Source organism: Maylandia zebra, linkage group LG23, assembly GCF_041146795.1.
Source record: "Maylandia zebra isolate NMK-2024a linkage group LG23, Mzebra_GT3a, whole genome shotgun sequence".
Lineage (NCBI taxonomy): Eukaryota > Metazoa > Chordata > Actinopteri > Cichliformes > Cichlidae > Maylandia > Maylandia zebra.
This window is the reverse complement of record NC_135188.1, coordinates 9,526,633-9,549,307: the sequence shown is the minus strand read 5'-3', so window position 1 is coordinate 9,549,307 and position 22,675 is coordinate 9,526,633. Positions and strand designations below refer to the sequence as shown.

General features: G+C 38.7%; 1 protein-coding gene across 2 annotated transcripts; it reads left to right on the top strand.

The window, feature by feature from the left end:
* The first annotated feature begins 452 nt into the window (after positions 1 to 452).
* On the top strand, positions 453 to 21,741 carry cc2d2a (coiled-coil and C2 domain containing 2A). Of its 2 annotated transcripts, XM_076880226.1 has the most exons (40): positions 453 to 643; positions 752 to 833; positions 1,074 to 1,127; positions 1,294 to 1,374; positions 1,467 to 1,617; positions 3,022 to 3,104; positions 3,186 to 3,287; positions 3,364 to 3,444; positions 3,535 to 3,717; positions 3,825 to 3,981; positions 4,069 to 4,205; positions 4,690 to 4,821; positions 6,509 to 6,718; positions 6,796 to 6,902; positions 7,002 to 7,142; positions 7,526 to 7,682; positions 7,884 to 8,155; positions 8,408 to 8,585; positions 8,701 to 8,854; positions 8,960 to 9,107; positions 10,283 to 10,421; positions 10,507 to 10,710; positions 10,827 to 10,919; positions 11,011 to 11,102; positions 11,905 to 11,919; positions 14,424 to 14,591; positions 14,683 to 14,740; positions 14,860 to 14,969; positions 16,163 to 16,259; positions 17,347 to 17,445; positions 17,529 to 17,705; positions 18,635 to 18,838; positions 18,923 to 19,012; positions 19,115 to 19,228; positions 19,791 to 19,925; positions 20,044 to 20,166; positions 20,243 to 20,301; positions 20,383 to 20,560; positions 20,743 to 20,929; positions 21,052 to 21,741. In XM_076880226.1, exons 3-39 carry the CDS (start codon positions 1,122 to 1,124, stop codon positions 20,926 to 20,928), a joined length of 4,821 nt encoding a protein of 1,606 aa, XP_076736341.1. In that variant the 5' UTR covers positions 453 to 643; positions 752 to 833; positions 1,074 to 1,121; the 3' UTR covers position 20,929; positions 21,052 to 21,741. The 2 variants fall into 2 exon arrangements, with proteins under 2 accessions (XP_076736341.1, XP_076736342.1); XM_076880227.1 differs by lacking the exon at positions 11,905 to 11,919 and having other exon boundaries at positions 20,743 to 21,741.
* Positions 21,742 to 22,675: the final 934 nt, after the last annotated feature.

Below are 22,675 nucleotides of genomic sequence, written 5' to 3'. Positions count from 1 at the left end.
ATATACAAATTCCCTAGTATTGTAATGACAATCATTATCGACCAGAAACCAAAAAATGTTAAAAACCCAACAACACAATAAATAATAGTAAGAAAATCCCAACACAAAAATAAAGCAATTGAAAAAATAGACAATAACAAACTTAGTAGTTTTGTTTTTCACACTACATAAGATAGTGTTATATTGTGATATTATTTGTTCATACATTTGACGTTTTTATGGCAAAATGTTTTTTAAAAAAACACTTAATTTCATTTTCTTTTACCTCTTTTTTAATTAGTTTCGCTGTACCCGGCATTCTAAATGAGCACGGTGCAAAACAAAAAAAACGGATCTGTACCTTCTCGGACTCCGTACTACGCGGGTTCACGCGTCACTAAGCTGTTTGATTGACAGTCAACTAGACGAATGAAATCCAAAACTGCTTATAAGTTTAGGTTGCATCGGTCGTCTTCCAAGGTAGGTCGAGAAATAGTTTATACCGTTACTAGGCAGCGATAACGGAATTTGTTTGCTTAATGTTAAATATCTAATAATTGCGGGAAAGGTGCTTATGGATATCTAGCTGCAGTAAAGTAGTGGTTTTTATTTCAAACCGTTTACTATTGTTGAGAAAAAGCATCGCAAATCTGGCTTCCAAAAGGTAACGCTTCTCTCTTTGCTCTCAACCATAAATAATACGCCTGTGAGATGCTAAGCTAAGCTAATTTGTTTCTGTTTTAAAACAATTTCATTTCTGTTTCTGTTGCAGTGATATACGAGAAAAACTGCATAAGAAACGACGGGCTTTCCAAGGAACTCTAGTTAAGAAGAAAAATGAGGACGACGTCCAGGTAAAGTCACAGGCTTTGAAAACTTGGTTATATTTTTATTTATTTATTTTTACTGTGAAGTGACAGCTACCTTGTCAAGTTCCGCCAGCATTAAATGAGCGAGCGTCATTCTTTCCTGACAAGACACAACATGACCGGAGGAGCCAGGCTCATTTTGAACACACTCAACATCAGAAATGCACACAGGAGCACAGATAAGGGAGCTTGTAACGCTTTAGTAAATCTAACTGTACTCGATAGGCTCTGGTTCCTTCTATCAAACTGAGTGAAGAGGACCCACGAACTACAATGGAGGTTGGTGCCCTTAACTAGGTTTTAGCTGCTCATTCCTGCTGGCTGCTGAACACCAACTTCTTACCTTCTTCAGCCTTTCTTCCGGCTTTAGTGCGCTAAATACCAGCTTGGATGCAAGTTTTCATTTTTCTGCTATCCATATAAAGTGTATCTTTGTGTATGCCAGGCGCCTGAAGACGGTGAAGAAGATGAAAGAGAGGCTTTGAAACGCCATTTAAGAGCTGAGAGACAGAAGAGAAAGAAAAGGGTAAATCTTTTGGTATCCACCTCATTTCTGTGATTCCACTAATGGCACGGTTAAAAATTCTAACAGTTTTGATTGCTTCTGGCTTTTATTAGCTGCTTGAACAGTCTTCCATCCAGAAGTCCCGTGATGCTGATGATGTCAAGGATGTCACTTCCATCCAGCAGTACAGTGCAGATGAGGGACCATCTGAGAAAGCGGACGATTCAGTGGTTTTATCGAAATCTCGCACTGGTTCTCAGAAAGGTCTGTGTTTATGTCTTAATCAAATGTACCTCTACTCCTTCATCATACAAGTAATGAGTGATCTGGTAACAACACAAAACAGTACTCAACTGTTTGTTTTTTTCCCCAGGCTATAAGACCATAATAATGATCATCTTTATATGTAGTAGACGTTTCATACAAATATAGAAAACTTGTATTTTTTTATTTAATACAAAAATAAAACCTACAAGTCATAAAATCATAAAATTAAAGTGTCATGTAGAGAACAGAAGAATTTAGGGGAAGTTACAAAAATTCTTAAAGGGATTAGAAGGCAAAATCACTGTAAAACATACTTTGAGTCATTGTAAAAAGCCTAAATTGGTGTGATGTGATACCTTGATTTAGGTTTGGTTAAAAACTTTGCAGCTTAGCTTTGCATAGTCTAGAGGCAATTAAAACGTGCTATTAGAGATCAGTTCAGTTCACTTTATTTATATAGTATTGATTCACAGCAACAACCACTTCAAGATACTTTATTTTGCAAGGTAAAGACACTACATTGTTTGAGAGAGCCCAAACATTTTTAACTGTGAGTGAGAACTCAGTGACGTTGGTAGAGAAGAACACCTTTTTAATAGGAAGAAACCTTTGGACGAAGCCACCATCTGTCACTTGGGAGGTGCAGTGAAAGAGGAGGGGGAAAAAAGGGAGAGTAGAGAGACCTCAAACAACTAACAGTACAAACTCTGAGTGAGAGAAAAGCTGATAATATGCAATCGTATCATACAAATGCTTAGTTAATAATAGAAGGAAGTGAGGGCATGTATAAAGAGAATGAAAGCTAGTTGGCTCAGGTCACATACCTGTGGAGGTATGGCGATGTCTTGGAGAAAGAGTGGTTGTCTTTTTAGCCAGACAATTTTAGGGATAAATGAAGAAGAGGTGTACTGTTACCAGTTTTCAAGAACAAGGGTGATGTACAGAACTGTAGTAGGTACAAAGGGTATAGTTGATAAGCCTTACCATGGAACTATGGGAAAGAAATGTTGAAGCTAGGTTAAGAAGGAAGGTGGTGATCAGTGAGCATCAGTATAGCTTCATACACGGAAAAAGCACTACAGATTCTATGTTTGCTTTGATAATGTAGATATGTATAGAGAAGCTCAAAAGTTGCTGCTTGTGGATCTAGAGAAAGCATATGATAGGATGGTAGTGAATCTTTCTACGGTATATGGGTTGGAGACTGCCACATGGCCTAGGATTCTTAAAAAGCAAAACTCTTTTACCTGGGTAAAGAACTGAAAATTATGTATGATTTAAATCTGGAAACTCTTAATCAGACACCAGGTATCCAAATGTAAGCAGCATTTAATATCAAAATTTGACAGAAGGTAGTTGATGTTGTTTAAGTGAGCCTTAAACAAGTGCTTTGTGCTCTAGGTCTCACCTCAAGAACTCAGCACACTCACCATTTAGATGACTTTGTGAAACGACGCTTGGAAGAGAAACTAAAAGCAGCCAGGGTAAATGGAGTTTCTTTTTCTCACACACAGCACACGATCTGAGTGAAATTGTTGCTCTATAATCTGTGGCTTGTATTTCAGTCTAAAGGTGAGAGCCTTCAGGATAAGGAGGCCTCTCTCGAGTTTCCCAGTCGTCTCCATAGCCTCAGAGACAGAGACACCGTAACAAGGTTTGACAGAGAGGTGAGCCTCTATCTCACCTTAACTGGGCTCATGTATTGCTTTCCATTGGTGGAAGTTAATTCCTGGTGTTTCACAGGCTGATGCAGACAGAGCTGGAAGACGGGACTCCCCTCCACCCCTCAGCACCAGGGTCAGGTTCAGAGAAGCAGCAAGACAAGTAAGGCATGGATTGAGATTGAAATCCTGTATACAAAAAGCAGTTGTATAATGAAATTTAATGTATTCATTTTATTCTTTGCAAATACAGGTAGGAAAAGGCCTGCCGACAGCTGAAGAAGCATTCAATTTCTTCACGTTGAACTTTGACCCCGATCCACCAGATGTGATTGAGACGAGCAGCAGGAGAAGACAAAAACAGAGGAAAACAACAGATGAAGACGAAGAGCATGAAGATGTTGATGAAGATATTCAAGAAGAAAATGAAACCCAGGTAACAGGGCAACCAATATTTTTTTTTTTTTTTTTGTCAAAATTATTTCTTACCTTTTTTCATTTGCATAAGATGGACTAACTGCCTCATCTTCATCCTTCTCTCAGAGTGAAGAAGCTCCTCTTGTACAAACCCAAGAAGATTTATTTGTCATTGACCAGTCACCCCAGGACTTCTTGGAAATAAGGAAAGCCGAGTATGTCGGGTACCAAAAACTTCTTCAGCTACAAAGCGAACTCCTGTTTACACCCAGCTTTCGAACAGGTATATAATATCATGTCTTAAATATTTTAATTCACATCTGCACCTCCCTCATATGGGAAAAAATTATATTATGCTTAATTTTCATAGTTCCAACCTCCATCAAACTGCCTGAAAACATGAAACCTCGATACCTGGAGGATGAGGGTCTCTATGTAGGGGAAAGGCCTCCCGTATCCCTGACCAATGAGAATATTCTGGAGAATCGGATTTTGAAAATGGAGGAGGTAACATCAGCTAAAAAGCCAAAATTTCCTGAGTAATTTTTAAGGTATTTTCAATTTTAAAAAATAGTTTTTTTTAATGTCATTGAGTGAAAGACGTTTTTGATCCCCACGTAACACATGACTTAGTAGAAACCCTGGTTAGCAAGCACAACAGTAAGATGTTTGTTATAGTTGGTCACCAGGTTTTCACGCATCTCAGGGAAGATATTGACCCACTGGTCTGACCTAAGTGTACTGCTCTTATATTAAAGTTTGTGTATAGCAGTGTAACAGTCTGTGTTGTTCATGTTTTTGGAATATAGTTTAAGGAGACACATCACTTTTTCTTGTATTTTGATTAGAGTGAAGACCTTCTGGGTTTTTGGTTGACATTCTACCTCTCTCCATTAAAATAAAACTACCATAAGAGACTTTTCATTACTTTGTTTTATTATATTATTATCTGTGTATTCATATCCCTACTGTGTTGTTTTTATTTGCTAAGGGGAAGAAGTGGTTTGGAGATGATGGCAGGATCATCGCTCTGCCTAACCCCATCAAGGAATCATCCACAAGACCCCCCCTTTTCCACATGGAGGAGGCCCTAGATCCTGCGCTACAGACTGTGTATAGGAAGGTCTGACACACACACACCAATCATTTTGTTCATTTTCATCATCTAAAGCACTGTTTGCATTCCTACACTGAGGGCGTTGCGATGCCCTCTCTTCTTTTCTAACCTCTTTGCCTTTTAGAAAAAAGCAAAAGGGCAGTTTGGCATTTGGTACAAAGAAATAGAGAGGAGGTATGCATTTGTTATTGGAGGACAGATCAGTGATGGAGGCCAACACATCTGTGATATGCTATCTTCTCAAAATTTACAGCAACATCAAAACTCCAAACTCCATTTGTAGACGTTAAAAGTATTGCAAGCTGTGAAATTACATCTGAAGAAGAGCCAGCATTAAAATTAAACCCTAGCTTTTCAAGGCTTTACTTTTACCCCTTACTTATGATTTTTAAACAAGAAAGAAGAGCATGGCTGTACCTTAACTGTTATTTTATTATTTATTAATCTATCAAATACTTTGATAATTTTTTGAATAATAAAACAACACTTTTGAAGATCCCTTTAAATTCTTAAGTTAGCTGCTTTGTTTGACAAGCAGTGAAAACAGTTAAATATGTAATAGTTTCAATAAAAACACTAAAAACCTTTATTGGACTATTTTTCAGGGTTGTCCTTGTTCCCAGCAAGAAACGGTCGTCTTCAGACATGTTTGTCTTTTGTACTGCATTTCCTATCTAGTGATAGGGAATGGATAGGGTAGTGATACGGTAGTGACAGTTGCTAGGGAATGGCAAACATGATTCAATGCACACATACTTCCTACTAGATAGCTGACCGGTTAAAGAGGTGCATCTGAAATTTGTGTTGTCACATACACTTCTGTCAAGTGAAGTCTAGTTCATGGCTGCATGTGTTACACAGAGAAGAGGAGACACTGGTGATAGCTTAACTTGAGTTGAAGCAGCCTCATTACAATAATTTCATTTTAACTTATTAATTATTATTACTTTTATTAAATAATATTAAAAATCAACATTTTTAAAACAACAGTGAGAAGATGAATAATGGGGGGAAAAAATCACCAGTAAAAATGTTCCCAGCTGCCCTGACCTAACCGTGCTCACAGTTTCCATGGCTTACCTGCCCAACAAAGTGATGAAGCCTTGTGGAAAATAAAATGTGAAATAAATGGGTAAACTTGTGTAAACAAATTCCTGGATAATTTGAAACGGATGGATGAGTGTTATATTTCCTGTAATTCATTAGACTACATCCGCATCTTTATTAGAAGCAGTTGATTCCAGCCTTATTAGCATTTTACTGGTATGTGTGGTGTGACTGTCCAGTTAAACAAATATGTAAACCCTGAAAAAATAAGTTACAGATACAAAGGGCTTTGAGTTTAAGCACAGTCTTTATCTCTAGGGAAAACAAGTAGTTATCGTCTCTTGTTCATATTTATTTATTAAATTCTGGAGACAGGCACAGCTGTCATACGTGTTCATCCTGAAAACACAGTGTTCAGGGTAGTTAAGTTGGGTGTTTATAGCACATTATTTTCATGCATGACTTTGCATTACAGCACTCCCCTGATGGTGCTTTCAATCTTGCCAGCTATTTCATGCTTCCTTTAAACTGGCACATACTTGGAAACTTGGAAACACACAGGCAAGGCACAAGTGCCAAGTATAATTCATAGTGGTTTTCATTTCCCAGGATAGTGCATGATGGATTGTGTTATTCTGTCTCCCAGGCGGTGAAGTCCAAGTATGCAAATCTTTACATTGCTGGTGCAGCAGATCCTGAGGGAGACTACCAGCTTGATGTTGATGTCTCTGGGCTGATCTTCTCCCATCACCCACTTTTCAGCCGCGAACACATCCTGGGCGCCCGCCTAGCTCAGCTGTACGATCAGTACCTAACCAGGCAACGCAATAATCTCACAGGTCACCTCACTGACAAGGTAAAGTGAGCTATGAAAGGGACTCCAGAGTTTATATGCAGCATTCAGTGTGTTTAGTGTCTTATTTTCTGCTTTAGTTGAATGGACTAAGGAATGCACTGCGGAATATGCTGGAGAGCCATAGTGGGCTTAACCCCACTCAGGCCTTGCAGCAGAGGATTTCTGAGTATAATCTGGAGGTTAGGTGAGTTCATCCCTTAGCATCCTACGAAGTCCTTGTAGCCTAAAAACATGCACTGTAACATTGACTCTTTGAGCAGTAGTGTTTTTCCAAATATTACAGGAACACTCGACATCTCCGAGACAGTGAGCAGGAGAAAGACAGGACTCTTCTGAAAAATATAGTTAAAGTGTGGAAGGAGATTAAAGCCCTGAGAGAGTTCCAGAAGTTTACCAATACACCCTACAAGCTCTACCTCAGAAGGTAACAGCTAAAAGTGACAGAAATTTCAGTGAGGCGGTAACAGTAAAATAATGTGTATATTCTTTATGGGGATGTTTTATGCAACTCCATAAAAATACTAAATGGGGTCTGTTTTGTTTGTCCTATTTTTTTTTTTTTTGTTATATTTGTTAATTATAATTGCTAACGTTAATAATGGCCAGAGTTTTCAAAGTCCCAATCCCCGTGAGCCAAAATCTGAGACTTCCAACACCCTAAATTCTCCCTGATTTAAAATCTGGTATTGTTTTATCACTCATCCCTAATCGATATCAGCTGGATAGAGTAAGATTTGCTCTGTAGAGAGTTCTCCAGATTCTTGTCCCAGTGTCATTAATCTGTTGTGCTGTCTATTGCCTCTTCAGGGAGAATGTGGATCGGGTGTCAGATGAGCAGGACTATGAAGATGAAATCTTGGCAGAGGTTGTAGAATTAGAGGCAGAGACTGAGGAAGAATACCAGAATAAATTAGCTGAGTACAAGAAACGGCTGGAAGAATGGAAACTCTGCAGAAAGAAACAGGTGCCTACATTTTTACCTGCATTCTTCATCTAATCTTCCCCTGCATACGACACATTTCAATAAATGTTTTTTAATAAGGATCATGCATGCATTAAAAAAAATTGAAAATGTGGTTTAAAGGCAGTCCACCTGACTTTGTATGTCAAATCATAATGTAAAGATATACCCACACACACACCTCCTCATGTTCACTGTTTTCAGAAAGCCAAAAAGAAAAAGCAAAAAAAGAAGAAGAAAGGTCAGGCACAGGATGACACTGAAGGAGAAGATGAAGAACAGGATGTGAGTGAATCAGAAGGACCTACTGACGAACCCCCCCCAAAGCCGGAGCCCCCAGAGAGACCAGACCTTGGCTCCATAGAGCAGTGGGTGAGGGAGAAAGCCCTCAGGATACGTAGAAAGCCAGGAGAGGCCATCCTGATTCCTGAGCTGTCTGCATCTGCAAACATCACTGCCAGTGAACTGTGCCCCAGGTAGACACAGCAGAAACACAAAGAGGGTCTAGGTTTCTTCAAAACATGTATGAACCAATCAGCAAAGAGTAAATATTTGGGTGAGGGTTGTTTGTTTTGTTTTTTTATTAAAATGAGAAAACTTAATAGCAGAATATTTGTCACAGGTGGGAATATCACACCTATTTGCAGGTGTTTCAGTTATGATGATGAACTGCACTTTCACTGTGTTTTTGTGAATGTTTTCATCACGTTTGTTTTCTTCGTGTTTAGGGCCGAAAAAGCTCGAAGAGAAGATGTTGCCAGGCGCTCTCTTTTCACCAAGATCCTTTATAATGACAAAGAAGTTTCACGAACAGACAGTCGCTCCCTGAACACCGACTTCAGGGTGCACTTTGGACAGATATTCAATCTCAAGATAGTCAACTGTCCCCAAAGCATTAGTTTGCAGGTACAGTAAAGAGTGCTGAACATGCTGCCACTTTATGTATCCACGCATTTACTTGATAAATGACTGCTGTGATCTATTCTAACAATTAATTTTTGTGTTTACTGTGTGTGGGCAGGTGTTTGAGGAGATTGGGTCATCATGCTCTCTCCTGGCTCAGGTGTTTCTTCCAGTGCCAGAACCCTCTGTCGTGACAGGCAGCGTCCCTCTTGAGGAATTTGAGTTTAGTAGCAACCAGAGAGTGATGTTTGACCACGAGGGAGTTGGAAGTGGTACATTTTTTTTTTTTTCAGATATGAAATATTTGAATATTTCAAGAATACTTTTAATTATACTAACTTATCAACTTCTCTCTTACACTCTATACACCTTCTCAGATGTGCCCCTCTCCTTTGAAGCTGATGGCAGCAACAAGCAAAGTCTTTTGACTTCTGGGAAGGTCTCGTGCTGTGTTTCTTGGGGTATCGGGGACGATGATGTACCCCTTGCGCCTCCTATTTCTCAACAACCTGGTGGCGTTCACAGGTAGTATCTTTCTTGATTTTCCTAATAGAATTATGCACACCCCACTTTTCAGTTATTTATTTGTAAAAAAATGTTTGGAATCATGTATGATTTTCGTTCCACTTCTCATGTGTACACCACTTTGTATTGGTCTTTCACGTGGAATTTCAATAAAATTGATTCATGTTTGTGGCTGTAATGTGACAAAATGTAGAAAAGTTCAAGGGGGCCGAATACTTTTGCAAGCCACTGTGTGTATATATATATATTACATACATATATAGTGCTGTCAGCGTTAATCTCATTAAAATAACGTTAACGCTCTAACTGCATTAACGCGGCAAATCTCCGTTGGCAAGTTAGCGCGGATCGCCCCGTGTGTGGGTTGCATGGCTTCAACGCGTTAGCACGGTTAGCTCGCTAACATTTGTCAAACATTTTGCAGTGTACAGCAGGAGAAGTTTTTAAAGGACTATTTTGTGTTTTCTTACTGAAAAAGCAAATTTACACCCCCCCACCGAGACAGCATAACTTTTCAGCATGTTATAACTGAAGTGATCTGAGACAGCACCTATTCTTTGCTTTTTAAAATAAAGGCTATTACAGGAGGCTGAGGAGCTTATTGTCCCTTCAGATGGTAAAAACTGTGATTGAAAGGAGGGAAAGCCAGATGCAACAACCACATACACTGAAAAGCAAATCAGAAAACTGAAGTGTATGACAGACTGTGCAATGGCCATCTCTATAAGACTATGGCGTGTCCTTGGGTTAGGATGAAGTGCTATCGTGATACTGATTTTCTGCCTGTTGGTTGGAATTGGTTTATTACTGCAGCAAAATATGCAGACATATGAAAAAGAGAGTTTTCACATGACTGGAGGTTGAGATTGGTGTCTAGGCATCAAGCTCATCACTCCTTATAAATATGTTGCATATAACATTGGGCCACAATGTGGAAATATGCCCTTGCAGGTAGATTCTGGCATGAAGGAGTTGAAATGGCATGAAGCAATGCCAGATCGGGGGGATGTGTTTGGTATATGAAGTTGTCAGTGTCAGTCCAACAATGTGTTGGTTTTTAAATTGATCTCTAAATGTTTTACTTTATCTTCTGTGCAATATAAAATATTACAAAATTGCTCAAAGACTTGTTGTTTTTATGTTATTGTCAATACTGATCTGTCTGTGTTTCTTAGTGGCAAGGGCCATCTTGATGCTGTTAGCTACATTGGGGCATCTGGACTATATGACATGAAAAAAATTGGTGAGTGGGCCAAGCAGTCGCGTCTGGATCCAAACGATCCGAAAAATGCCTCCATCATGCAGCTGCTAAAAGTGAGTATCAGAAGATGGCTATTTTTAAGGACATGAACGCATCAAATGAAACATTTTCCCATGTAACTCTATGTGTTTTTTACAGGTGGCCAGTAGTGGAGAAGTAACAGCTCCAGAGTACTTCCGCCTGGAACATCTCCAGGAGGAGTTTAATTTTGTGACTGATGAAGAGTTAGAGAAGTCTGGAAGGTTTCGTCTGCTCAAGCTAAGGAACCAGGAAGTTGCAGAGTTTCGGAATTACAAATTCATTCCTGCTTTAGAGAGGGAGGTCACTGATACGGTTTTCCAGGTCAGCTTTTCAAAAGTGTATTGCAGAATATTATCAATGTGGTATAATGAAGATGCAGAAGCTCTATAAAAGGATAATAGTTTTTTTTTTCTTAACTTTGGTTAAAATTATTTCAGGAATATGAAAAAAGATTGAAAGAGGGAGAGGTAATTGATACCAAAGAGCATTTGGATTCACACAGAGCTTTAGTGGCCAAATACCTTCAGAAGGTGAGCTTTTTAAAAAAGAAAAAAAATTCATACGCAAGTATTTAGCACACAAGAGACTTAAGTGTTGTGTAATCCTGGCATTTGTCCACAGATCCGAGAATCAGTCATCAACAGGTTTCTTCTTGCCAAGCATCACTACCTCCTGTCTGATTTGGTGACAGAAGAAGAGATACCAACCATTGGGTAAATATGCACTGCTAGCAAAAGCTGAATAGCCTGACTCAAAATATACGAGCTTTTTTGTTTGTACTGTGTATGTTATGTTTTCAAGTATGGCTATTTCTTTCTTTATTCACCTGTGGTGCAGTGTACATTCACTCAGGTACTCTCCTTAAGTACAGATTTAAGGTATTTGTACTGTACTTGCATCTTGTCATTCAACTGTACTTTTAGTCTACTGCTAATAATCTAATGATGTTGTGCGCAACTGACACAGAAGTCACTTTCCTGTATTAAGCACTTTTATGTTTAGTATTTAACACTTCCAGTGCAATACTTTCTTGCACCAGAGTCATAAACAGTACAGTATTAGTACTTTCAAAAAAGGAACTGATAAAAAATACTTCCCTCACCACTAAAGCTAAGGCTAGGAAATTTCACGTTTGCTCAACAGTCATCAGAAAGAGTTGCAGGGCCAGCATAAAATTACACGCTGATGTAACTGTGCATTTTGGCAGCTGCTGGGTTGGTGTATTTGATCCTTAACTCAACACTGCATTCGCCTGTCTAATTTGTTCTCTCCTCTAGAAGTTAATACACTGTTGTGCTAGAGCTGGTTTCACAACATGTGGACATGATAACAGAACATTTGAAATCAATTTCAGTCCTTGACTATTTTTAAGCAGATTTATATATTTAATAATGTACATCAGTGTCAGTCATGCTGTTGATGTACACTTTGTTTCATTTATTATTATTTTTTTCTATTTTTCTGCTTTTCTTCTTTTTTTTTCCTTTTTCTTTTTTTTGTTTGTTTGTTTTACAGTGGTGCAGGTCCAGGGTATGTTCTTGGAGTTTTGCTTTGTTTTGTTTTTTTGTCTTTTGTGTCTCTGTTTCTCCTCTTAGTTTAAACCCTGAATACGAGTGCATGAATGAATATAACAGACTGTTTCCAGTGTTCAATCCTCCCAGGGTTTTGTAAATAATGAAAAAGAATTTAGTCAGAATATGAAGCTAAAGATTTTAAAAGCTGTAAAATTTCATAGAGATTAACACCAATAAAATGGTAAAATATTAGAAGCTGCTAATATAAGAAGAATTTTAGCATTCTCTTGCAGCAGTACATTATACTGATGGATATCTTTATATGCTCTACTCTATTGTTTTTCTTCCCCATCAGGCTGCAGTAAATGGCTGCCCCTCCCTTAGCATGGTTCTGCCAGAGGTCTGTTCTTAGTAAAAGGGAGTTTTTCCTTCCTACCGTTGCCCAGTGCTTGCTCCTACGGGATCATCTGATTGTTGCCATTTTAAGTCAGTCCAGTTAATTTTTTCAGATTTATTTAAAGTCATTTCAAGGCATCTTACATTAGGGTAAAGACCCTACAATATAAAAATAAACCCCAACAATCAGATGACCTCCTATGAGCAAGCACTTAGTAACAGTGGGAAGGAAAAACTTCCTTTTACTAGAAACAGACCTCTGGGAGAACCATTGTAAGAGAAGGGCAACTTGTTGGGGGTGAGGTAAAAGAAAAGACAGGGCGACTTGAGGTACTATGATTTACGACAATAGTAGTAATAATAATAATGGATTGGATTTATATAGCGCTTTTCAAGGCACCCAAAGCGCTTTACAATGCCACTATTCATTCATTCTCACATTCATACACTGGTAGAGGCAAGCTACAGTTGTAGCCACAGCTGCCCTGGGGCAGACTGACAGAAGCGAGGCTGCCATATCGCGCCATCGGCCCCTCTGGCGGTAGGGTAAAGTGTCTTGCCCAAGGACACAACGACCAGGACAGAGAGCCCAGGGATCGAACCGGCGACCTTCCGGTTACAGATGTGATTCCCAACCCCCTGAGCCACGGTCGTCCCAAGCTTTATCAAAATAGAAAGAATCTTAAAAGTAGAGTGAGTGTCTGTTTCCCAAATCCAAACTGGGAGGCAGATCCAGAGAGGGGCCTGATAGCTGATGGCTGTGCCTCCCATTCCACATTTAAATACCCTAGGAACCACAAGCAAGCCTGCAGTCTGAGAGTGAAATGCAGTGAAATTATATAAATGTAAATCTACAACAGGGCATTATCCAACTGATTTGGTAAATGAAATGATACTTTTAGAGCACTTTTCTACCTTTACAGAGCACTCAAAAGCTTCTGTGCTACATGCCTAAAAAATGCAAGCGCTTTTGTTATCTAAATTTATGATGCACATGCTCACACTCAAATGGATGCAAAAATAAAGGATACAAACAAATAAATCAATGGGATTTAGTATAAAGGACATGTATACGGTCGCTGGTTTAGCTTAGTGCGTTGAGCAGCCGGTGGCTGCATTACTTCCCCTCTCGCTCTCTCTCCCTCCACTTTCCTGTCATTTCTTCACTGTATCTATCAATAAAGCTGAAAAAGGCCCCCCAAAAAGGGACAAGGATATGTTGACAAACAAAGTGGAGAAGTCAGAGATTAAATCACAGTCCTTCCAACTGGTACTGTACCTGTGCTACATCCTGAATCATAGCCATTCTGTAAGATACCAGATTATATGCCGGCACATTTATACCAGGGCTGTCACAATATCCAAATTTGACTTCACATTTATCAAAGAATAAATTGTGATATTTATTACAATATCCGTATAATTTTGGGTGGAAAAAAAGTATTTAAAAAAAATTATTGAAAAATTATTATTATCATTGTTGATGTTGTTGTATCTTGTCTTTTTGTCAGATCAGTTAAACAACTGTTAACAACTATAATTATACAAAAGCTTGCAAAGGGAAGAATTTCTGATATTAACAATATTATTCTGTGCGTTATTAATACAATAACTGTTTATTTTTAAATATCACAATTATTGTTCAATACACACTTATTGTGATATGCCTATTTTAGACTTTAGATACAGGATAAGCAGCACAGTATGTTTCCAGCGGTTCTTGTTAATGCCATTAAAGGTTACTTTAAATTTTCAATTCATTTATATAGCACCAAATCAGAACAACAGCGGCATCAAGGTGCTTTATATTGGAAGGTAAAGGCCCTACAATAATACAGAGAAAAGCCTAGCAATCATATATACCCCTATGAGAAAATGCTTTGGTGACAGTGGGAAAGAAAAACTTCATTTTAACAGGAAGAATCCTTAATGATATTGACATATAAAACTACAAATACCTGGAGGGACTGAGTACTGTTGGTGGTAACCCCGACCCAGAATTAGAGCAAAAAAGCTTTGTCATATTGCCACAAATTCTTATCTACATTACAGTAAGATTTAATTTTAAATGAATAGTCCTGCAGGCTGTTGACAAAGTGATTACATGTTTGTTGCATTTATCAGGATTTTAGGAATAAACCTTTTCAAGCTGGCTGAACCAAAACGACCACTGAAACCTCAGAGGAAAGAAAGAAAGAAGGTGACGGCCCAGAATCTGTCTGACGGAGACATCAAATTGCTTGTTAACATCATCCGGGCTTATGATATCCCAGTCCGCAGGCTTCAGAGCAAGTGAGTTCAGCCATTCAAATTTAGAAACCAGCATATATGTTTAGAAACCTTACTGGACACTGAACCGTGTTTTAATGGGTTTCTATTGTAGTAAACCAGGACAGACATCTCATAGTGCCCTTCAGGGCAGCATTGGGCTTCCCGACCAGGTACAGCACAAAGTCTAATCTTATTTTGCTTTACACAAGCAGCCGAGCATAATCTGATACCAATACAGAGTCTCTATAATCAGTGTCAAGTATGTGGAGTATTTGTGTGTCTAATTTAGATACAGGTGAGGCCATTTGTGGAGGTTTCCTTCCAACGCACAGTACTTCAAACAGCCACAGCCGATGGACCAAACCCATGCTGGAACGAGGAGCTGCAGCTGCCTTTTAGGTGAGTTGGGTTTTTCTTTTTTTGTTCGTTTGTTTGCTTGTTTGTTTTTTGGGGGGTGGAGGGGTGTCTCTTTTCCTTTGGGGGGGGGGGGCTTTGTGTTGAATGATCTCTCTGTTGGACTGTCAGATTTGTAGATTTCCACTATTTAGTGTCCCAATATAAAGAGGAATTCAGAATATAAATACCTTAGCATTTTTGATGCATATTAAACTATAAATATGAATTTCAAAATGTTGGACAATCTTGTTGATAAACTATAACAAAGTAATAATTTTCTTGTACAGGAAAAGGAAAATAAATAACGTTCTTACGTGTTTTGAAGGAAAAACTTTATATAAGACACTTTTCTCTCCATCCTACATCTTTATATCCTCAGGTTTATTACTACCAGCTTTTATAGTACGATGTGGGTGGTCTCACAGAAGTGCCGTGTGGCTGTTTACTTCTGTGGCTCTCACTGGGAAACTGCCATTTTACTTCACTTCTCTGCTAGTGCTCTGGGACTCAAACTGAGTCCATTAAGTCCCAGTTGTTGCAAATCCTTCAAGTCTATCCTGCGTTTGGAAGACATTTAGTTTCTATGCTCTGGCCAACTATAACTCTTTACAATACACCCTAAAGTGTCAGTTTACATTTATAGTTACAAGGCATTTAGCCTCAGCACCTGTTTTACTTGATGCTGTATGTCGTATAACTGATCGTAAGTGTATGTTGTGTTTTTATTGGATTCCTTTTTACTCTGCTTCTTTTATTATTAATTATCTCTTTTATTGTTTTCTTTTTTGTTTTTTTTTGTTTTTTTTAAATGCCCATTATAATTGTAAATGGGAGGCTAGCCATGTGTGACTTTTAATTAACAGTTTAAAGATTTTCTTTTTGTTTTCCGTTATTCATCCACAAAAACTCAAGCATGCACAAAAATAGTTGTTGTTTAGGATCTCCTCATGCCTTTGTACCTGTCCTGCACAGGCTCCTTTAATCAGGATGAAACTGAGCTGGCTAATGCAGTGTATCACAAAGTGAAAGCTTGGTGTTTTTGACCAGATACCATTATAAGAGAGACTTTTTGAGCACTTTTCATCAGATTTGACTGGTGATTCTAAACATGCATTTTCCCATCATTGTTTTTCAAAATAACTGCCCAGCACAATGGCTGCTGAGTGGTGTTACTTACCTAATGTTCCTCTCTACAGCGCTCCAAATGGTGACTACAGCACTGCTAGCCTGCAGTCAGTCAAAGATGAGGTTTTCATCAACATATTTGATGAAGTGGTACATGAGACTGTGATGGTGAGTAAACACTGTTCACTTTGTCTCACTTCTCACATCCCTCCATTGTTTTCCTGTCAGGTTTAGATTTCGGTTTAAGATCCTGGTTTAATATCCGTGAATCAAATGGTAAAAATCGAGTTTATTTATATAGCACATTTCAAACTATGCTTTACAAACTAAAATGCAACTAAAATAAATAAAATGCATGACAGTGATGCAATAAAATATAAACGAGAAGGGATAAGACTAAAACAACAACAAGGCTGTAAAAACAAAAAATGTTGGGGTCATAAAAATGTGTCCTCAGTAAAGATTTAAAATGTTCCAGTGTTTGTGCAGATCTAATATTTAGAGGCAGACTATTCTAGAGTATGAGACCTGCCACAGAAAAGGCTCTCTCGCCATGACTATAAATAGAAGACTGGTACAGACAAGTACAGAGAAATGCAGTACTCCAGTCTGTATGTAATGAACAGATGAATAACACGTTTAAAGAGATTAGCTGGAACATATGGCTTTACTTTGGCTAGCTGTCTCAGATGGAAAAAGCTAGATTGGACTACTGCACTCACCTGCCTACACGGTTTAAAAGAACCATCAAGTTACACACCAAGGGTTTTAATATCTGTCTTACAATAAGATAAGGGGCCCCGAGCACTGTCGATGACAAAAATGACAATCTCTGTTTTGTTTTCATTTAATTAAAAAAAAGAAACTAAGGACATCCACTGTTTAACGTCTTGAAGGCAGCGTAATAACAGCTAACAGTGAGCGAGTCCCTGATTTTAAAGTCAGATAAGTGAAATAAAAGGTTATACTGTGAAAAATGGCTTATGTTTAATTTCTGTTAAATGTGAATTTCTATCTATGTAGACAGCAACACATGTCATTTTAGTGATATAATACAATTAATTTCTGTATTATCAGATATTGATGTAATTGCCAACTTGACTTTGGCCTTTATTGATATCTCCTAAAGACCTTTGTGACTATGTTTGTGGGTTTTTATGCTCTTCAAGAGTGAATCTAAAAATAAATTTAACAAAATTCTGCATCCTCACCCTCATTACTTGCTGCTTGAATTATTTGTATTTTTGCTCCTCAGAATGACAAAAACAGAGGGAAATCAATTCAAACCCACATAGAGAAGCGCTGGTTGGGCTCAGTCAAGATTCCTTTCAGCACAATTTATTCTCAGTCCAAGGTGCGTCTATGATTTAAGCAGACCTGATGTACACACACTAAATGGCTGTGACTGACTGGACTTCTCACTGACATTTCTCTTAGATTGAGGGGACATTTAAAGTGAACACGCCAGCTGTGCTGCTGGGTTACAGCAAGGAGAAGAGCCACTTCACTAATAGTGGTTTTGATATCTTGAGAAGTCTGAGTGAGGGAACATTTATCACGCTGTTCATCACTGTCGATCCACAGCTGGTACCTGGAGAGTCTGTTAGGGAGAAGGTAAGTTTAAACGGCGACCTCAAGAAACCCCTAGTCATTCAGCATCATGCTTTGGTAATCTGACTTTGCAATGAGTCTTTAGAGAAGCTTTTCTCTATATATATATATATATATATATATATATAAAGGAGACCTAGTATGCTCATTTCTAGCTCCATGTTTTGATTTTATTATTAGTAATTTTACCTACTCACTTTTTCAGCCATTTTCCATCTGATTGGTGGGGCTTCTGTGCTCAAATACTGAACTATGTCCATGAGATAACCATGTTGGGAATATCTCTTCCCTTTGACATACAGAACCCAAAGAAGGAAAAAGAAAAAAACTAAAACCAAAGGAAGAGTTTTGGGTTTAAGGAATGCCTTTTAATAAAGGCTGACCTCTTAAGATTTATTCTTTGCTCAGAATAGGTCATAGCGTTGTCAGGTGATACATAAAGTAATAATGAATGATTTATAGCCATTTGACAAACAAAAACGCTTAAGTAAGGAAGCCCCATTTTTAAAAAATTACTTAGTCTCACAATCCCGGTGATGTTCATTGGCGCCAAGTGAAATTTTCTCTGTGTAGGAAAAGCCCTGCTCATTGTTTGAAACTTAAGCAATTTTTAATGTAACGTAAGAAAATGAGCAAAGCAAAGTATGTCTGCTTAAGTGTTTAAATAGATCCTATACATTTTAGACACTTACATGCATGTTTCTTATTTTTGAAACAATTTGTTATGAATTAATTTCCTCTTATTTCTGTCATCCTCTTGTATCGCTTATTTGCTTTTGCTGCATGTACTAGATAAAGGAAATGAAGGTAACTGCTCCATTAAAGCATTTATCCTCCTTTAATCACCCATTCATGACACAACATTTGAAGTTACTTCTTTTTAGCTATCGCTCTGTGCCCTTATTCATTGTTCATTTGACCTTCTCTTGCAGTTTGACACCCAAGAGGATGAGCGCTTATTGCAAGCTTCAGAGAGATTTGAGAGGGACGCAGCTCAGAGATACCCAGACCGACCCTGCATTACCACAGTCATAGACCTCAGTGGGAAGACTGTCTTCATCACACGTTACATTCGACCACTCAGTCCCCCAAAGGAGCTACTGGATGAATTCCCCAATAACCCATTGGAAGCCACGGTCAGTGTGATATTACTTAATGTAGAAAACGTCTTCGGTAATTAGATATAATTTGCTGATGCACTGATATTTATCCCCGCACAGCCCCTCGTTGCTCGATTTGTGTCACTCATCCCTTCTCTGCCTGACCAAGTTTCACTTTCTGCAACCTGCGATCTTTGGAGCACCTGTGACGTAAGTGAACTTTCTTCAAGAAGCCAGCATTGTATACAGAAGGGCAGTGCTCATATTGTAGTACCTTTTGGTAGCTGCTTTTTTGTTGTTGTTTGTTTTTAGCAATTCCTAACCCTTCTAGCGGGTGATGAAGAGGAACACGCTGTACTGTTGTGCAACTACTTCCTGTCTTTGGGCAAGAAAGCCTGGCTTATAATTGGCACAGCCATACCGGAGGTGGGTGACATTTATTTCTTAAACCTGAAGACATTTCATGTGTGTCACAGTAACATTTTTAAGTAGAGCACAGCTTTAAAAACTTGCACATAGACTGTAAATAAATGTTGAAGTAATTACCATTAGCAAGCTGTATTCATAGACTGCTATCCCAAAACCAGAATAACTCATAAACACTCAAACACACTGCTGCTGCCTACATACCAAACAGGGGTAAGAGGTCCTTGCTTCAGTGTTAGTTTTGGTCAGTTCCATGTTAGTTTTTATTGGCTAAAGACAAGCAGACAGCTAGCGGCTACACCTACTGTGACCCACAGTCTCTAAGCAATATAGTTTAAATATGTTTTATTTTAAAAAATTCATAGAGACCAAAAGAGTTTTTGTTGGCTGTGAATATGCTTATCTTTGCTGTAAAGTTCCATAGTTTGATAATGGAGTCTATGGGGACTGACTTTTGCAACCAGTCTTCAGCCACCACTGCAAGAACAGCTATTTTTGCTGCTTCATTTTTCAGACTTGTTCTTGCAGCAGCACTAAGAGTTCTAAAATCTTCCCTCCTCAGGGACCCACGGCTTATGTCCTGACCCTTGAGCAGAACCTCTACCTTATCTGGAATCCCAGCAGCGGTCAGTTCTACGGGCAGTACGACACCTTCTGCCCACTTCAGGCAGTTGGCTGCTTGGTCAATGCTGACAATGTGAATAAAGATTTATACATTTATTTATTCTTCATCATTTTTACAATTTTGCATAGTTTTATATTCATGTCTGCTTTTTGTTGTGGTTTTTTTTTTTTTTTTTTTTTTTTATTTTAAGGTTTGGTTCAACATTCAACAATATACATCACCAATGAGGGTCAGTTTTGACATCACAAAAGCTAATTTGTGGAAACCGTTTTTCTCCCGAACTTTCTCCCACCCTGGACTGTCTAGCATACAAGTAAGTGTTCAGTATTACTGTATAAACCTATTTTTACTTCTTTGTTTGTTTCTCAAAAATTTGTCATTGTCTTTAGCCAGAGGAGCTGGTGTATCGTCGCACAGACAGGGCAGCTGCAGCAGAGCTTCAGGACAGGCAAGTAAAACAGCAGAAACTGCTGCTTCTCAAAACAACCACAGGCTAAACGCAGCACATGCACCATGTCACTCTGAATAGAATCGAGAGGATCCTGAAGGAGAAGATAATGGAGTGGCGACCTCGTCAGCCAACCCGCTGGAACCGCTACTGCACTACCACCCTGAAGCAGTTCCTGCCCAAGCTGGAGCTGATCCGAGGACAAGATGTGGCTGAGGGACACCGCCATGAGCTGCAGAGCCTGCTGGGAGACTACAGAGTAAGTCTGAAAAAGGGTGTGCCTCCGCAAGAAGCTACTCTGAGTCACTGTGTTGTGTCATGGATCTTAAGTCCAGTGCTGAAGAAGTTGGCCGAAAGCACGTGAGCTCACTTTGAAAAATTCATATCACTAACAGGTTTTTTTTGGTTTTCTCTTTTTTTTTTCTCTCTTTTCCTTTGAAGATTTCAGGATTCCCCCTCAATCTGGTGTTTTCTGAGATCCGGCCCATTATAGAGGCAGTGTACAGCACTGGCATTCACAGTGTTCAGGCATCAAATGTGGAGTTTGCCCTGGCTGTGTATGTGCACCCCTACCCAAATAACGTCATGTCAGTGTGGATTTACTTGGCCTCACTCGTCCTCACATGATGTAAGATCTGACTGTTTATCAAGCTTCAGCTTTATTAAAGCTGATGTTTAATGCAAATTACTGTAGATCAAGTTATCTTCATGATCTTTGCAATATTTTTTTGTACTTTTTTTTGTATTCAGCTTTCCATATGTGCTGGCCCATCTCACGATGTCTCCTTCATACTTTGAGTTAGCATGAATCGGCTGCCGATACCAGCTCATTCTACCAGCTGTGACAAGAACACTAGCAAAAAAGCACAACTATAGAAAAATTAGTCAGGAGGGATAAGGAGAGAGGAATGGTCCGTGGAAAGCACTTGCAAAACGGTTCCCTGTTGCCTCTCCATTGCTTCCGATGTTACTTTTGTTACACCAAAGCAGCAGAAATGGCCTCACAGTGGTTTCTGCTTCCGAACTAGACAGACTGATACCCATAATTTTTAATCACATTTTTAAGGTTTTATTTATGAAAGCAAAAAAGACATTTGTGTTCATGAAATGGTCAGAAATAAACTGTAAAATGTATAAACATTTTCAAATAAGCTAAATTGTATTTGAATTAAATGCATAAACTTCTGTCACCACAGCTTGTTTGCTTTAAATATATCCAGACACTCTTGAGTCACGCCTCAAAGGTCTATATGTATATGTATCTATATATGGTAGAGCGAATTTAAGGGTGGAGCTCACTTATTCACTTCACAATTTCTAAACCTTCCAAACAATGAGTAAAAGTAATAGATGTTAAAAATTTCCATCTGGCTAGTGATTAAAAACCTGTAAACCAAAACCAAACAAAAAATGCTTGCTTATTAAAAGATTTATGGTTTACATTTTTCATGTGCTGTTTTCAGTCATAAGTTGGCTCCTTAAATTGGCACTAAGACTTTGAGAACCCCCCTTTAGATGGGTGTTACTTTCCACAGCAGGGCCCAGATGTTGCTCTGTGCAGACATCTGCAGATAGGCTCCAAGTGAAGCTAAGTAAACATATAGTTGGAACAACTATTCGTTCAAGGAGTCCAATCTCAGTGTTTGAGGGAGAGGTCGCTGCATGTGAGCAAAATTTCTCAGAACTGTTTTTTTTATTGATTTTAATCTATGAAACATTCCTGACCTGAGGGGAAGTGGGACTCTTCCAGAATGATCTCCCATCAATACGATGAGGGGTTACCGAATGGGTTGAGTGTGAGAATGATGTGAATCAGTCTTCAGAGTACTCAGATCTCAACTCAAGTGAACACATATGAAAGACTGTACCAAAAACTTGGAGAGCACTCTTTAAAACAATCACCAAAACACCAGCTGAAGGAATTGTGTTCATCCATCAGACTTCCAGAGACTTGAAGAATCAATACAGAGATACAGGGTGCAACATAACCAATGGTCCTGTGGCTTGGTAAGAAATGTGTGTTAGTCAAGGTGACTGGCCAGCTGCTGAGGCAAATTGGCTTGAAACAAACCCTCACTAATAAGTGAGGGTTTGTTTTATTTTCCTTACAGTCAGCATTTTTATATTAAATTACCAACAAAAGTCCTTCAAACTGCCAGTTTATAGTTTAAATGTGAAGAAAAGTGACAGCATAATTAAATTAAGAAACTAAAAAAAAAAAAGATGCTTGTATGCAGACTCCTTTGTTGGGTTTGCCTTGACATTTATTAAATGTGGCAGATTTCTTATAAACATCCCTTGAGGCTGTCGGCAGCCTTTCTAGCAGCAAGACCTGCTGCATAAAAGAATATTTTTAAGATACTATATTTCTACT

Bases quoted from the DNA above. Each gene is read 5' to 3' on its own strand.
- cc2d2a (XM_076880226.1), top strand. The intron at 3,718-3,824 runs GTAACAGGGCAA...TCCTTCTCTCAG, and splicing joins AAGAAGAAAATGAAACCCAG to AGTGAAGAAGCTCCTCTTGT. The intron at 14,741-14,859 runs GTACAGCACAAA...TGTCTAATTTAG, and splicing joins GCATTGGGCTTCCCGACCAG to ATACAGGTGAGGCCATTTGT.